This window comes from Aquarana catesbeiana, linkage group LG11 (assembly GCF_042186555.1).
Source record: "Aquarana catesbeiana isolate 2022-GZ linkage group LG11, ASM4218655v1, whole genome shotgun sequence".
Lineage (NCBI taxonomy): Eukaryota > Metazoa > Chordata > Amphibia > Anura > Ranidae > Aquarana > Aquarana catesbeiana.
Window position 1 is genome coordinate 103,994,470 of NC_133334.1, and position 17,836 is coordinate 104,012,305.

Consider the following 17,836-nt stretch of genomic DNA (forward strand, 5'->3'; position numbering starts at 1 on the left):
TGGTGTGTGTCCCACGTCCATCTGTCCGGTGTAAACATTATGCAGAGTAGCGACGTTTTGAGAACGATGTACACTGACCTCTCAGAGAATAAGATGTACTGTACAGAATTGTGGCCTATTAATATACATTGATCACATTGCTGCTCTTCTGAATGAAGGTACAATGTGTGTGTTATGTACAACTGACATTTAAAGGGTTTTTCCAAAGTATCATAATCCTTAATCCTTGGTACTGTGATTAGCTGTCACAGGGGCTAGTCCTGGATCACTGCCTGCCCTCTGTACACACATGGAGCTCTGCCAGTACCCTGAACTAACTCCAATGCCTGGGCATGCCAGAGCTGAATATAAAATCCTGACCATTTACAAATGTTAACTCCTCTTTGTCATTTAACATTGATGTGTATGTAAGACCTATTCCTATATTTTGGACTTTTTGCTAATTTTTGTAGGTTTTTATTGTAGGGATGAGTCAAGTTTGCAAGATTGCACAAAGTGGGGAGCTTTCTGCTATATCGTTATTGTATAACTTCTTTATAGGGCATCTTTACACATGGGCACTTGAGCTGCGTAATTTACCACCAACTCCAAGCACCCCTCTTAAGCTGCAAAGTCCTTGATTGTACACAAGCCTTTGCTTTGCTATACCAATGATACCTCATGTCATGTTCTGCCGGCAGTGCAGCCTCAAACACCACCACCACCTGGTGAGTGACCAGGGCTATGCCGCAACCAAGAGCCAAATGGTAGGCTTACCTTTGTGACACGGTATTTGAATTCAAAAGCCCCATTTGGCTGTCAGAAAAAAAAGCATTCAGAAGGCGGCAGAATCTCCTCCTGAATGCCTGTCGCTCTCTCCTGTGCTGCACTCCGAAAAGCATTCCACTGTGGATTGCCTTTCAGAGATCACCACAGGTCTAAACTAGGCCTTATATAGGTAAGCGAGTGAAAAAACACAGGACATTTAAATTCTGTTGTGTGTATGTATAGTGAGAGAGAGAGACACGCGTGTGTGTGTTTTTTAAAACATTTTAAAAAAAAACGTTTTACATTGGGGGACCGCACTGCAATTGCAAGCCGAGCATTTGGCACGCAGTTGGGGTGCGGCCCCATTATTCTCAATGGGCGAGTTACAGGCAGTTCTAGGTTAGTAATAAGGATGACACTGTTATTTCCCACATTTGGATATATATGAATTTGAGAATCATATTGTGAACCTTTTCCTTTTAGATACATATACAAGTTTTTTTATATTTAATATAAAACTTGTATATGTATCTAAAAATAATTTTTTCACAAATTTTGCACATGTAATGATCACTGGGTACTAATATTTAGCGTAATCACTACTTGGTTGTCATACATTTTGACACTTATGTACACCTGAACACAGCGCTGTTTTTCACTTTCTTATCTTTGATTTAGGTCCCTCAATTTGATAGCAGTTGAACAGGATTAATAATTAGCACCACCTTGGCGCGGTCTTCTTTACTTTTATTAGTTTTACTAAGCCCAGGACCCCGCACTCACTATATCTGGTCTCCCACAGTACAGAGAACATGGAAATGCAATTGTTTTAGTAAATACAGACTGCTAAATACTTTTTCTCATCAGCAGTATATAGCAGTCTTTATGTGTGTCTGGTTAAAGCTTGAAGGAGGAGTTTTCATTCTCCTCTAACTGTCCTATGAGGCTGCAGAACCCTTGACCCTCTGTCTGGACAGTGCTGATTGGCCCTGTGCTGATCACATGCACTCCCAAGAAAAAAAAAAAACTTTCTAGCAATACACACCAAACTGAGCTTGTGCTGAGTGCCCCCAAGGCTCTGTTCTATTAGTAGATGGATTTGGGACCGTGAAAGAAGGGGAGGATCAGAAAAGATGGGATCAAACAGCCTTTTTACACAATGCAGAGGATTAATCCCTTAGACCCCTTTCACACTGGGGCGGTTTGCAGGCGTTATTGCGCTAAAAATACCGCCTACAAACTGACCCAAAACAGCCGCTGCTGTTTGTTCAGTGTGAAACCCCCCAGGTGAAGCGGTGCGCTGGCAGGAGAAGAAGAAAACTCCTGCAAGCCGCATCTTTGGAGCGGTGAAGGAGCGGTGTATTCACCACTCCTTCACCGCTCCTGCCCATTGAAATCAATGGGGCAGCGCGGCTATACCGCGGCAATACCGCGCTATGCGAGCGGTTTTAACCCTTTTTCGGCCGCCAGCGGGGGTTAAAACCGCACCGCTAGCGGCCGAATACAGCCGCAAAAACGACGGTAAAACGGCGCTAAAAATAGCGCTGTTTTACCGCCAACGCTCCCACCGCCCCAGTGTGGAAGGGGCCTTAAGGTTCCACACTGAGTATAACAAGCATGGTTTACTACATATACAGACTTATTTTTACTGTTGTGGTTTTAGTAACACTTTAAATTGCAATTGCCTTAGCTGCCTCAAACACTGCATGTGCACAGCCCTGTCAGGTTGTAATGTCAGAATTCTGGAGGGTAGTAAAACAGCAGCTACCTGTTGGTTTTTTTTTTTTTTTCTTTACCTCCCCCTTGGTCACCAGTGGGAGCAATAATTTTGAGGAGCACATCACTGCTCAGCAAGATTATGCTATAGATATGCAAGAGTACTTCTGAAAGTTGTGAAATACTAAGCACACAGTTATGACATGGATAACAATTTATGCAATAAAATCACAAAAGTGACATGACATGCACGGTGTGAAACTGCCAAGTCCATTACCTTTTCACAAATTTGGGTGAATACATATCTTTTTCTTCTAATAATAGTACTTATTTTTGAACTATTAAATATGTGTACACTATTGGGGTTGATTTACTATAGGCAAGTAGACTATGCATTTTGCAGATGCAGTTCCCCAGAAAATGAGGTGACGCTTCACTTTGCAAAGAATACCTAATCACAACATCTAAGGAAAATGAAATATTTTCACATGATTGGGTGATGGAAGGCCGCAGACCTTCCCCTCATTTACTAAGCTATGGATCAGCTGCACTTGGAGAGTGCACAGTATATTTTAATAATTTTTATATTTAGTAAATCAATCCCTATGTCACAAATTCCATTGTCTGCCAAACTTCAGCAGCTGAGGGGCCACAATTGTGTTGCCACCAGTCTGCTTGTTTCTCTAATGTTCTCAAGTATGATCCAACAGAATTGTGTTCTGGTGATACATGATGCAGAATATGACAAGTCATATACAAGTCATAGCAGACTTTGGTTACATTACGGATGAGCCGTAGTATTAAGGCTAAGTAAAGTGCACTGCTGGCCTTTAGACTCCAATAAAACAAGCCTAGGCATGTTGTATAATGTCACAAGGTTTTCGTGGGACAAGTTTCTTCTGCTTTATTCAGTCTCCACAACACAGTTTTTTTTATAATCTCTACTCAGTTGTGTAAGCATACCACATATTACAAAATAAATATATATTAACCTTACGCGTGGAGGAGATGCTAAAAGCTCAAAACTGAGACAAATACAGAAAAAAATCACCCTCATATGATAAGGGAATGGATGAATGCCTTTTTTTTTTTCCCCTGTATCTATGTAGAATATAAAATAAGCACATGGTAAATAAATGGGATTGGCAGTTAGGCCCCTTTCACACTGGAGCGGTTTTCAGGCGGTATTGCCCGAGGGCTTTCACACTGAAGCGGTGCGCTCGCAGGACGGTAAAAAAAGTCCTGCGAGCCGCTTCTTTGGAGCGGGGAAGGTGCGGTGTATTCACCGCTTCTAAACCGCTCCTGCCCATTGAAATCAATGGGACAGCGTGGCTATACCGCGGTAATACCGTGGCTATAGCTGCGCTGTACGAGCGGATTTAACCCTTTTTCGGCCGCCAGCGGGAGTTAAAACCGCACCGCTAGCGGCCGAATACCGCTGCAAGAACGACGGTACAGCAGCGCTAAAAATAGCGCTGTTGTACCGCCGATGCCCCCACCGCCCCAGTGTGCCTTAGGCCCCTTTCACACTGGGGCGGTGGGGGCGTCGGCGGTACAACAGCGCTATTTTTAGCGCTGCTGTATCGTCGTTCTTGCAGCGGTATTCGGCCGCTAGCGGTTCGGTTTTAACCCCCGCTGGCGGCCGAAAAAGGGTTAAATCCGCTCGTACAGCGCGGCTATAGCCGCGGTATTACCGCAGTATAGCCGCGCTATCCCATTGATTTCAATGGGCAGGAGCGGTTTAGGAGCGGTGAATACACCGCTCCTTCCCCGCTCCAAAGAAGCGGCTCGCAGGACTTTTTTTACTGTCCTGCGAGCGCACCGCTTCAGTGGGAAAGCCCTCGGGCTTTCACACTGAACAAACAGCGGAGGCTGTTTAGGGGCGGTTTTCAGGCGGTATTTTTAGAGCAATACCGCCTGAAAACCGCTCCAGTGTGAAAGGGGCCTTAGTGTCTTGAAAAAGTATTTATACCCCTTGAAATTTTCCAAATGTTGTCATGTTGTAACCAAAAACGTAAATGTATTTTATTGGGATTTTCTGTGATAGACCATATTTGTGAAGTGGAAGGACAATGATAAATGGTTTCCAAAATGTTTTACCAATAAATATGTGGAAAGTGTTGCATACCTTTTTGTATTCAGCCCCCTGAGTCAATACTTTGTAGAACCACCTTTCGTGGTTCTACAAAGTAATTATTTTTGTGCATCCTATTTAGGAAAATGTATACCTTGTTTTTATTCAAGGTTTTTAAGTGAGGCTTTTGGAATTAGTTAAAAATTAGATGGGGAAGGGCCCTGCACAAATTTGAATTGCAGCTTGGTAGTTCTAGTTATGGCACTACTTGGCTTTGGATATAGCCTCATAGAGCTTATAAGGAAAAGGGGGTAAATAAGTTAGATAGAGATCAGGGGCGTAACTAGAAATAGCAGGGCCCCATAGCAAAATGTTGTATGGGGCCCCCCTGCAAACAGCCCCCCCCCCCCACAGCTGCCCTAGTGTCAATGCAGCGTGACCTGTGCCCCATACAGCGTGACCTGTGCCCCATACAGCGTGACCTGTGCCCCATACAGCGTGACCTGTGCCCCATACAGCCTGGTCTGCCTGTGCCCCATACAGCCCCACTTATATAGAGGAAGAGGCAAGCCACTCGGATCAGCAGAGAGCGGGATTGCCCGCTGTAATAGCTTTCATTTGAATTTCCTGTCTTCCCGGGGTTCATCGTCACATAGCCCCACCTCTTGGCCCGACACCTTTGATGACGTCACATGTCCCGCATTGGATCGGCGTTCTGTCTATCAAAGGCACCGGGCCAAAAGGTGGAGCTATGTGACGCGAGCCCCGGGAACACTGGAAGTTCTAATGAAAGCTCTTACATCGGGCAATTCAGCTCTCTTCTGATACGGACAGCTCGCCTCTTCCTTTCCTCTCTCTTCCCCTGGCTGGGAGACTGTGCCGGCGGAGCTCTTATCCTCACTGGGCCCCACTCGGCTGCGGGCCCCATAGCACCCGCATGGGTCGCTATGGTGGTAGTTACGCCCCTGATAGAGATATATAGTTCATAGCATGGGAGAGTTTATAAATGCATAGTATTGTCATTATGTATGATCCTCCCCCCCCCCTATTTTTTTTTTTCCAAATAGGTTTTTATTTAAATGTATGCAGTTTTAACACAAAACAAACAAAAAACATGAAGACATTCACATGCTGTCACAATATACAAGTAGGCTTCCAGCCATTTGGGGAAGGGATCACCGCTCCAGGGGGATGTGTGGAAATGAAGCAACAAATGCAGCGCTCAATGGGACCAGTACCAAAAGAACTTTGCCAATAGTAGTACTCAATATAGTTCATTTATTGGATGCACAATTAAATTAAAAAACAACTGTCCAATGAAAATGATGTAATTAAAATCAAACAAAATAAAATAAATCATTCTCATAGTTGAAGTACTCAGAATTATAATATTGGGACAAATACAATAATAAACACATACACAAAAAACAGCACATAAATGCAAAAAAACATGCACCAAGTTTAGCAATAAAGATGATACAATAATTACATATGCATTTGCCTTTTATGTGCTGTTTTTTGTGTATGTGTTTATTATTGCAGGCATACAGGGGGTTAACATCATTAGAACTGATAGTTTACCCCACCCACATCTATATACCTATATAATTCCTTCCTGCTGTGGCTCCCGTGACTTTGATAAAGCGCAGGGAGTGAAACATGTAAGTCACGGTCGCCACAGTAACAACGAGCCTGCGACCCGCCTAACACCAGTACACTCTAGGACACCCCTTGTTTCCGGTCTTTTCGGCCTCGATCTTTGCCTCCAGGTCTTTGGAGCTAATGCACGTCACTCTGAATGCCATCCAGGACGTCAGATTTTAGCAGATTGTAGCTTGCTGGATCGCTGTATCAGCCTACTTTCCTGCCTGTTTGTCTACACCCAGCAGTGTGGACTACAGTACACCATCTGCAGCACAGTGAGTGTGACATCTCCAGTAACCAGTAGTTGTACTCTAGAGAGCTGTGTCTCTCCCCTCTGGTTTTCCCTACACATTGAGCTATCTAGCTATCCGGTCATTATCTGGACAATGGAGTGTACCTATTGATGTTAACCCTCTGTCACCAGGAAGTGTGGTGGTATTGCATATATTATAATTCGGAGTACTTCAACTATGAGAATGATTTTTAATTTAAATTGTTTGATTTTAATTACATCATTTTCATTGGACAGTTGTTTTTTAATTTAATTGTGCATCCAATAAATGAACTATATTGAGTACTACTATTGCCAAAGTTCTTTTGGTACTGGTCCAATTGAGCACTGCATTTGTTGCTTAATTTTGTCTACTTTTTCAGAAGTTGGCAGCTGCACTCTGGTCCGGTCATTTATTTACATTGATATCTAATCCCACTTTGATAAAGTCACGTGGTGTGACGCAACGCGTCAGGGTAGGAGGAGCCAGGTGCCGACGCTTCCAGGGGACGGCCGTACCCGGAAGCTTGTATTGTCTCTGCTGTTCACTTCTGCTGACAGTTTCGTTTATACATGTAAGTTACTATGTTTTTACAATAAACTTGCTTTGAAATTACTTCACTATGGAAGCATCTCCTTCTTCATTATCATTTTGGGGTCGGTGAGAGCGCTGGTGATTAGTTAGTGAGAATCTGACCCACGCACATCCTTTGGAGGAAGGGGACAGCTTCTGGATCATCATCCCTCACAGCTAAACATTAATTATCTGCCTGACTTGGCCCAGTGGGGGCCGCTGCTTAAGGTGAGAGGCTGGGGGAAACACCTGTGTGCTGCACCAGTTTTGTCAAGTGAATGAATCCAGCACCAAGTCACGTTATTGGCATGTGATTATTAACCATCTGGCTGGACATTGCAAAATACACTGCATGAAGCATTACTATTTTTGGACTTGATCACAGTTTATGTCACATTTTTTCAGATTTCAAGGATTTTTTTCATGTGGAAGAGGTGTTATACATATATTGTTGGAGTGCAGTTCGGAATCTGATTCTTATATATGCACAGCTCTGCACTATTGTCACTTTTATGCACTTGATCACTTTCTGTACACTTATGTGATATTGATTTGCACATTTTGTTATTCATTATTGCATGTTATTTATTCATCAGCATTATATTTATTTATTTATTTTGTAATTTTATTCTTACGCATCATGGTGAGGAAGATTTAGCACAATTCATGACACAGCTTGAGGAACCATTGTTGAATTCCCATCAGTACCACTTAATATTTTTGGCCACATTTCTTTACTTAGTCTGATTGAGGAACTCACTATTTATAGGATGATTTAATGTGAGGATTATGTTATGTTCACTAGTATTTAATATTTTGGCTGTTTTAGCTGCCCCCTGATGGGATTAGATATCATTTTTTGTTGTGCATTAAGGAAACATTGAGATTTCTTTGGTGAGATATGATGAGCGGCTAATTTAGACTAGCGCCACATATTTATATTTTTTATTACGTTACTCCTTAGGGTGGGTGAGACCACCTCTTATGTTGGCAGCTTCTCTAATTTTTGTACCCTTGATCTGTTGAGAACGTGGTTGTGCGCATTAGTTTCCTATTATTTCCATTTATTTACATTGTTTATGACAAGACTATATATGTCTCTTATGACTGCCAGTTTTTAGCGCTTAATGACTTTGTTTTTTTGGATATGTGGAAATTGCACTCTCCTCAAGGTGGAAGCATCGGATGCAGGCTAAGCATATAGCAATTAGAAGAGGGAAGGTCTGGACAGCCGCACTCCAATAAAAACGCCTTTATTGTGCAAAATAACAAAAGTACAAACCACAGCAGGGTACAGGATTAAAAAGCTGACGCGTTTCACACTCTCAACAGTGCTTAGTCATAGCTATGACTAAGCACTGTTGAGTGTATAACGCGTCAGCTTTTTAATCCTGTACCCTGCTGTGGTTTGTACTTTTGTTATTTTGCACAATAAAGGCGTTTTTATTGGAGTGCGGCTGTCCAGACCTTCCCTCTCCTAGGCTTCCAGCCATGTGACATCTATATATTGTCCAACAGAGCAAATATACAAATCTATAAGGACAGTGCATAGGATTGTACATTGGCACTAAACATATAGTGGTGACCTTTCATATTATCACTAGGAGCTTAGTATAATAACAAGACATGTAGAAGTTCCATCTCCACTGAAAGTATTCAAAAACACCCCAACCTCAAACATTCACACCAATATGTCCATTTACCTTACCACAGCAAGTCATTATACACAGCTATACCAACTGGACTATCAACTGACCTAGACCAATATAGGCCTAGAGAACACCCACAACCATGTACAGATGTTGCATTTTACTCCATATTGGGATTATCCGCCCTGTAGCAATCTGTAAGAGACCAGCGAAAAGGGAGCCAAGCCTGGTATTGCCAGCCAAAGCTATGATGATCTTTAACACGCTACCCTTTATCAGATGAGGGTCCCTGAGATTTTTTCCTAAAGTGGTATTACATATGCATCTTTGTTCTCCACTCCTTCCTAATATGATATATATATTTTTTTCTTTCCCCTTTTTTTTTTTTTTTTTTTTTTTTTTTTAGGGGAAGCTGGGGCAAACATTATTGATGTCTCGAAGGAAGCCAGGAAACGGTTTCTGGGACCTCTACACCCATCATTTAATCTGGTGAAGATAATCCGGAGCTGCCTGTACAAGACACTGCCGGATGATGCACATGAAAGTGCTACAGGGCGGCTGGGAATATCCCTGACCCGTGTGTCTGATGGAGAGAATGTGCTTCTAACACAATTCAATACCAAGGAAGAGCTTATACAGGTAACTTTTCTGTGGTATGTCGGGCACCTAGAGGACAAGGATGAATGTAAATATGTAAACCTATTGAGATAACAGACTAGAGCAGCTGTTCTCAATGAGGAGTCCGTGGAGCCCAAGGGTTCCCCCAGAGGTTGCTGGGGGTTCCTTGAGCTGCGGTCAATTGACCTCTCCTCTTTTGGTGCCTGCATAGTTCTGGGTCCAACACCACTTGGCAGAGACAACGACATGACACCAATGATGTTTTTAGCCCTCTATAAAGGTGGCATTCTGATCACCCCTGCAAGTGGGGCATACTTTCTACTGGCCACCAATGTAAGGGGCATTTTTCCCACAGACCATCTATGAGAGGAGCATTTTGAGAGGAAATTTTGACCAGAAAAGATGCCTAAGTGCCCCAAAAACCGCCTGAATGGCACCTTAAATTGCGGTGCGGTTCTGCAGCGATTGTCGTGCGATAAATCGCGGCAACCCGCATCGCGTTAAGCATGTCGTCCAAAAGTAGCTCCTGAACTTTTTTGGGTGACATGCTTAAAGCGATGCGGGCTGCCGCCATTGTATTGCGATTTATCGCACGGCAGAACCGCACTGCAATTTTACGTGCTATTAGAATTAATGCCATCTCAAATGTGCATTCTGCAATTTGTCATTTACACCTTGGTGCTTTGAAATCGTAGGCAGAATCGCAGAAAATCTGCCCACGATTCAAAACGAAGAGGTGTGAATGCAGTCTTGGGGAAGTAGTCAAAAGGCACGGTTGTGTGCACAATTAAGTAATCAGTCCACTAAGCAGCATGAGCTCACAATTGCTGGTAGAGGCAGCATAAATTGCATAGGAAAGTCCAAAGTCATGCCCAGATTATCAGACTATATGACCGAGTATATCAAACTCCAAGTAAGGTTGGCCTGTCCGCTCATTTGCAACACAGGGAACCTCCTAGAGTCAGAGCCTGTCTTCCACATCCAGCCAATGGTCCCATAACAAATAATACTTTTTAAACGTGCCTCTATGTTTAAAAGTCATTTTTTTTTTCAAATGCTGTTCGCTTGCCAAATATCGAAATCCCAGTCATTTAGAGTAGGGGCAAGGTTAGCAACCCATCTCAGTACAATTGCCCTATGGGCTTGCAAATAAGGGTCTCTGCACCACTGTGGATTTAAGGAGAAGGAGTCTAGGTCAGAGTTTTCTACCTAGCCCAGGATGCAAGTACGTGAACAGTAACAGATGGAAACAAGTATATATTCTTAATTCAAAACTTTCTGTTGCGCTCAGCCTCCTCTAAATTCAATTGTTTTTGTATTTTTTGCTGCTGTGACCCAACTACCTTTTAGAGAGTGGCTATATTCTTTCTTTCTGGTCCCGCTGTCTATAGAAATGCAACCACCCTGTGTTGCTCATTCCTGAGATGGACTATGGGATTTGTAGTGTGCATAGAGCAGTGTACATGACGACAACAGTGTGTGCTCCAAACAAACAGAAGTGAGAGCGAAAAGGAGAGGTTTGTGAGCTCACGGAGGACGTAGCAAAGAGGCAGAAAAATACAGTAAGAAATTCTTTAATTGAAAAAGGATTACAGGGCCATTAAATAGTGGCTACGTGTGGATTATTTTTGGAGAGTAAGGATACTGTGTCACTTTAAAGTGGAGCTCCACCCAAAAGGGAAAGCTCCACTTTTCTGCCTCCAATCACCCCTCCTCTGCCACATTTGGCACCTTTTCGGTGGGGAGGGGGGGAGCTGGTATCCGGTTTTGACAGGTATCTACTCCCACTTCTGGCTCGGTTTGCTGTGGCGAACTGAGCCAGAAGTTCAGCCCCCTCCTTCCCCTTCAGCCTTCTGGGACATTTTAATAGGTCCCAGAAGACTGCGGCCCATTCAAAAAGCGCAGTGTGCTTTGTGCATGCGCAGTAGGCAACCGACTGTGAAGAATCGGCTCGGGTAAGGACACTGCTGGATGCCTGGACAGGTAAGTGCCCTAATATTAAAAGTCAGCAGCTACAGTATTCGTAGCTGCTGACTTAATTTTTTGAGGGGGGAGCCTGGAGTTCCTCTTTAAGTCTGACCTGGGCACACTAGAATAGTAAGAAGGGCACAACTCCCTGTGAGATGCAGAGAGGAGGGAATGGACCTGTATTCTGTCTTCAAACTAAAGTTTCTATCTGCATCCTGGGCATACCCAGGTTTGTGGGGGCACTTGGGGTGACTAGGAGAAGACTAGAAGAAAAGAGGCATGCTCCGTCTCTTTATAGCAGTGGTTGCCAACCTTTTGGACCTCACAGACCACTAAACTCACAATTGTGAATCCCGCAGACCACTATCATGAATTTTTTTATGCCTTATACACACAATGCTCCAGCTCTCTGCCCCCCTTCCCCTGGATCACACTGCTGCCTTATATACACACAGTGATCTGGCTCTATGTAACCTGTGTTTGTAGCACCTATACTTACTAAGTTATCTTAACTCATTGAGGTTTAACTTAAACAGTATTTCTTTAATTAGAATACATATATTCTAGCTAAGGTGTACTATTGCCTACAAATAATACAGATAGTCTACAGTGAATTAATGCTCTTGTTGACCATATTCGGGTTGTATGCAGGCTTAGAAAGTTAGGACCACATGCCTAGTGTCGGAGATGGAATATTTTATATAGTTCTTGGGTGTTTCTCATTGCTTGCACACAATGGTGATCCCAGGGCTGCAGGCTGGCAGATTCATGCATAATTGTGTATGTAGGTCAGGGAAAAAAAAAAAAAAAATTCCTTAGCTTTCAGATTATTTCCCAGTAAACAACTGACTACTCAGCTAGAGAAAAGGTCAAACCAGCTTTATGGTTGGTTAGCTATAGACATTTGCAGTAGTGAAATAGAAGCTACACTTGGGGAAATGTGTAGCCCATTATACTGTAGCAATGTGTGACACCCAGAGTTCTGTAACACAGTACTTTTATCTTTCAGGCCTGTGTGTGCAGTACCTTTATACCTGTGTATTGTGGACTCATCCCTCCATGCCTGCAAGGAGTAGTAAGTAAATTAACTCTGCATCTTTGTATTAGACTGTATTGTTTCATGTATCTTCTGTTGATGGCAAATACCACCTATAAATATGACTGCTAAATGCTGCGTAATCACTGACATTTCTGCATGACTGCAGATCGTGATTGTAGCTGGTATGACATGCACTTGTCATACCATAAAAAAAATTTATGACTGGTTGGATCAGTGATGAGATGGAATTTGACAAGGGAATTCAATAAGTTGCTAAGTCTCTTTCGTCATATTGTCAGTCTAAATTATTTTCACATGAAAAGAGCAGAAGTTTAAAGTGTTGCCTTACTATGCTGTAGATGTCACGGCCTGCTCATTTATATTTTACAAATATTTTTTTTTCCCCGGTTACTCCTTCCAGAGGTACGTGGATGGCGGAATTTCCGATAATCTGCCTCAGTATGAACTGAAGAATACTATCACCGTCTCGCCATTCTCAGGTGAAAGTGACATTTGTCCTCGTGATGGCTGCACCAACATTCATGAACTCAGAGTCACCAACACCAGCATACAGTTTAACCTCAGTAACTTGTACCGACTGTCAAAGGCCCTCTTTCCTCCAGAGCCCCAGGTAAATGGGAACCTAATATCAATGTGGTGTTTGAGTGATTAGATGATAAGCAGAAACAGTCACACGGTAAGGTTTTTGGCCAGATCAGGATTAAGTCTCATGTATGGCCATGCAGATACTGCTTCATGACCTTTGTCTGGAGGTTGGAGAAACAGTTGTTTCTTGAGTAAGGCTAGGTTCACTCTTATGCAGGTGCAGAAATGCGTGTAAGGCCCCTTTCACAAATGCGGACCGTTTGTCCCTTTTTCATTTCATCCGTTGATGGATGAAAAATGGACATCAATGCACCTCTATGGAAAAAATGGATGTAAATGGATGATCATCCAATTACATCCATTTAAATCCGCTTCCGTCAACATCCGTTTTTGGAACAGACAAACGGTCTGTTTTTGCATGAAAACATGGCTCTGAGACTCAAGTGGTTAAGGACTCTAGCTGGCAGATGTAAAAAAAAAAAATGGATGACAAACTGATGTAAACTTCATCTGTTTTTTTTTTTTTTGATAAAAACAAAACTGATGACATGAATGATCTGCATGTGTGAAAGAGGCTTTAATCGCATGCATTCCCACACTGCAGGAAGAATTTTTAGCTCTTTATGGTATACTCATGCGTCTGCAAAACACATCAGTTTTCGGGTACATGAAGTCGCAAAAGCCGCATGAAAAAGCATGTGGTTTCCCTACGGCTGCAGTTTTGAAAAGATGTAGGGACCTTTTCCCTGAGTTTTCTGCAGGCTGCTCTGCCCGTGCAAAGAACACATTGATGCGACCCTAGTCTAAATCAGAAACTTCCACAATTGTTCTAGTAGATAGAGAGGAGTTACTGTTACAGTGCAACAGTTCTGACAGGATGGTCCTCACCAAATCCTAGGTGAAGTTCTGCTGACTTCCAGCATCCAATCATGTGCAAGCCGAATTCCTTTTATTTTATTTATATTTTTCCTTTCTCATAATTGGGTATGCTTTGCAAAGTGCATTCTGATCACATTCACTAAGCCAAGGGAAAAATTCCCCTCCAAAGTAAACAGCCTATTTGCGATTAGGAAGTCAACCTCACTGTCTCATCATTCAAACACCAGTCTTAGGCAGACCATAGATGGCGCAAACTTCTTTCCTGCAACAACGGCCCATCCCCGCCAGAAGACCGTGATTATTGCTAGCGGCTGTAGCAAGTGAATCCTGCAGACTGGTTGTATCCAAGTTGATTGATCAACTTGTTACAATCAGCCTGCCCATACACAATTCAAATCTCGGCCGGTTCCTGATGAAGCGGTCTAGACTCGAACCGTCTATGGCCGGCCTAAAAGTCTTTCAACTTTTACAAGAAAGGATACCTTTTCACTTTCCTCATACAAAATAACAATCCAGCTGTGCTGATGCTGTGTTTTTAACATGAGTTTCTGGATAAAATTAAAATAGAACTAAAGGCAAAACACTTTATTTTGTGTAGAGTAAGGGAGGTTTATAACCCCTGTCTGATTTTTTTTTTTTCCCCCCCATCTATGTCCCATTGGGGAGATTTCCTTTCACAGGAAATGGGAGGAAATTACTCCAAAATGAGAGAATGCCTAGTTTTCACCAGGATCACCAAAATTAGTGTCCCCATTGGAAGATTTCTCCACTATTACTGTTTTAGTGATAACCCAAAATTTGAGGTTTACTTTCACTTTTGGTGATAACGGTAAACATGACAAATCGAGGGTGAATCTTTTAAAAAGGGCACAGATCGCAATAAAAACTGACAGGTGTTCGAATCCATCTATCCAAATTTAGAAAAAAGTTTTGCCTCGAGTTATACTTCAATTGTATATTTAACTGTATTTATCATATGAAGCCCTTTATCGCCATCTAGTGACATACACTGAGAATTACAGTATGTAAATACTAGCCATACTGCATCCAGATAATGGATAACTAAGTGGATCAATAAATAAGGGCCTCTTCACACTAATGCACATTTGATGCATTCCCATTTTTGTAAAACTGCACCAAAGATGCACACCTGCAGTGTAAACAGTTACATGGGATTTAATGGAGACTAGTCTTGGAAATAGTCCTGGAAAAGCTTTGCAAAGGTGTACCAGTGTGAAAGGGTCGTAACTCACCTTGCTCTGCTACTGTGTAGTAGCCAAATGTTCAGGAGAACTAAGCGACATTAATCTTTTCTATTCCACTTCTTCATCTTCTGCTAACGCCTATAAAATATTACACTAATTACAACATACAAAAAGCCTTGTTTACTACTTATGAAAAAAAAAATTAAATATTCATTTGACTATATTACTCATTTGTGAAGCCGAATCATAATCTTGGTAATAAATACAGTACTTAACAGAGCCTGCAAAAATGACACTTAGGCTCCATGCACGCTAGCTTAAAAAAAACGGACCTAGCAGCATCTTTTGAGCGTTTTTTTTTTTTTTTTTCTTTTTTTCTGCTACTAGAAGCAAATAGTGTTATCCTATGTGTCCATGCATACTATTTAATTTTTGAAGCTTTAGCTTCTAGGAGCAGAAAAAAACTATTGTTTTTGGGAGCAATTTGTCATCAGAAAAACACCCGAATGCTCCTAACTGCTGCTAAAAGCTGGCACAAAAGTGCTATTGTGGGCATCTTTCAGTAAGCGCTTTTCTGCCATATTATTATTATATATATATTTTTTTTTTTTTAGCTTATAATGTGCATGGAACCTAAATGTATTTTCTGCCTGATAACCAATTGTTACACCAAGTCTTTCTGCCTTGTTACTAGCTATATTTTAATGACTTTGCATATATTGTAGAAGTGTAGGAATACTAAATGAACAGTTGTCCAGGCGTGTCCAGTGAACTGGTTCTACCAGCTTGCAAGTAAAGAGCTGTTAAGTTTCCAAGAGCATAAGGTTCTAACCAAATGAGGTTAGACATTGTAATGACAACAAATAAGGCTGGTGTGGTAATATAAATCAATATATGGTAATTGTAGTCTCATTAATGCGAAACAATATACATCAATGCTGTCCAACTCTTGCGGCAGGTTACAGGGCCTATTTTTCTTCCTCTACATGTTGGTGTTGTTTTCAATTCGCATATTTAGGATAATGGGCCTGGTTAAAGTGTAAATATTCATAAATTTTATTTTATTGAGGCCATAAGTCGGTAAATCCATGTTTTTAATTTGAATAATAAAAATCCCATATTGATGTATTTCCCGCATTTCATGTATTAAAAAAAGGGTTTTGCATAATTTGCGGCACCCCCCCCCCATAATACATTGTGCCAACAAGACATAACACTGGGCATCCTGCAGCTAGGGAAATTCCTCCAGCTGGCAAGGTGGGGACTCGGTGAACCTAGTTGGGTATCACAGATGCCAATCAAGTGTGAGTCCTAGAAAAGTCTTTAAAAAACCTGCGCTGATTGTAACACAAAATGTATAGTATGTTATCATTGTTTGTGTATATTGTGTGTAATGTTTTTATTTCCGTTGCCTTTTTTAGGTGCTCAAAGACATGTGTAAGCAGGGCTACAAGGATGCGTTACATTTTCTAAAGCGGAATGGTAGGTACAGTTGCAATTCTGTGTTGCATCTATGTGTGTTTAATGACTTAAACTATGATTTCCATTTTTAAATTAGTACAAGTGTATCTAAAGCCAAAATTCCTTATATTTTTTTTTGATTTAGGAGTGGTGAGGGTAGAACCCCTCTCAGGTTTTTATTGCTGTCTGTGCCCCCACTAGTAACTATATTTGTCCCAGTGGCCACTGTCACCAGGACTGGAAGTGAGGAAACATCCAAAAATGGTGAGCTGTCAAAGAGCAGGAATAAAAAAACCTTCCAATGGGGGGAACTGCTGACTGCTAACTCCCTTTTAAATGGATTTCCTCTCCCTCCCTGTTGTCTTAACATAAGTGAAGAGAAATCTCACCAGTGTGACACAGATGGCAGAAATACTGACCGGGATTTTAAATATGAATTTCAGGTATGGTAATCGTTTATACCATGCCCGTTATACCACTAGAAGCTGGAAATATCTGTAATAGGCACCCCTACTATCTAAACTAGCTGCGAGTCCACTGTCAAACGGCTGCCATGCTGCATTGTAAACTCAGGAGGTTAGCCACTCAGTATGGGTGCCATTCAGAGAATGATTAGCTTTTTCTCAATGAATGCTATACCTTACCTGGAATTCTTCTTAATTTTTCCATACTCCTAAACAAAAAAGAAGCTGGGCATTAGACACACTTTAAAACAGGAGTGAGTAGATTACAACTACAACTAGAGTGATGCAAATTTAAAGGAGAAGTACACCCAAAGCTTGTTTTGCTGTACTCCTCCTCCTGTGGATCACTGGAGTGCAGTTCATTTTGCACTCCTGTGACCAGTTTTCAGCAGACAGAAGGCTGAAGTCCGCTGTCTGCTGACGTCTAGGCTTGGGCAAAATTGCGACACTGGAGTTGGGATCCGCCCACATGCCTGGACTGGCACCCGCCTCAGCCTCTCACCGAGCCAATGAGAGCCTGAGCTGGCCGCTACTGCCAACTCCACAGCCCAGCACTCCAGTGAGCGATGAGAGTGCAGAGCAGAGAGCTGTGACTGACAGTCTGCAGTTCTCTGCTCGGGGGGGGGGGGGGGGGGTAGAACCGAGCAATCTGCAGTGTTAGGACCTATGCAGCATTCACCTAGGTAAGTATAAATCTGCAAAATACCAATACTACTTTTAGTATGCAGGTTTAATATCTACCTTGGATGGAGCCAGCTTGCTTCAGGCGAACATACACAAGGGTCTGAAGATTCACACTATTATTATATTCCACTGACTTTCAAAGACTCCACCCACACTGACCACTGACACATTATCTTTATGCTCCCTTTTATTTATTTATTTATTTATTTTTTTCGTAAATATCTTCTGAACTTTTTT

General features: G+C 42.1%; 2 protein-coding genes across 2 annotated transcripts in view; both read left to right on the forward strand.

Annotated features, from left to right (window-relative positions):
- Positions 1 to 17,836, forward strand: part of RPLP2 (ribosomal protein lateral stalk subunit P2) — a 483,637-nt gene that overhangs the window by 174,502 nt on the left and 291,299 nt on the right. The gene's annotated exons all lie outside the window — the stretch shown is intronic.
- Positions 1 to 17,836, forward strand: part of PNPLA2 (patatin like domain 2, triacylglycerol lipase) — a 73,735-nt gene that overhangs the window by 36,277 nt on the left and 19,622 nt on the right. The window contains exons 3-6 of the mRNA XM_073604822.1: positions 9,082 to 9,314; positions 12,271 to 12,336; positions 12,722 to 12,931; positions 16,412 to 16,472. Of these exons, the coding sequence (XP_073460923.1) occupies positions 9,082 to 9,314; positions 12,271 to 12,336; positions 12,722 to 12,931; positions 16,412 to 16,472 (570 nt within the window). The remainder of the gene's footprint in view (positions 1 to 9,081; positions 9,315 to 12,270; positions 12,337 to 12,721; positions 12,932 to 16,411; positions 16,473 to 17,836) is intronic.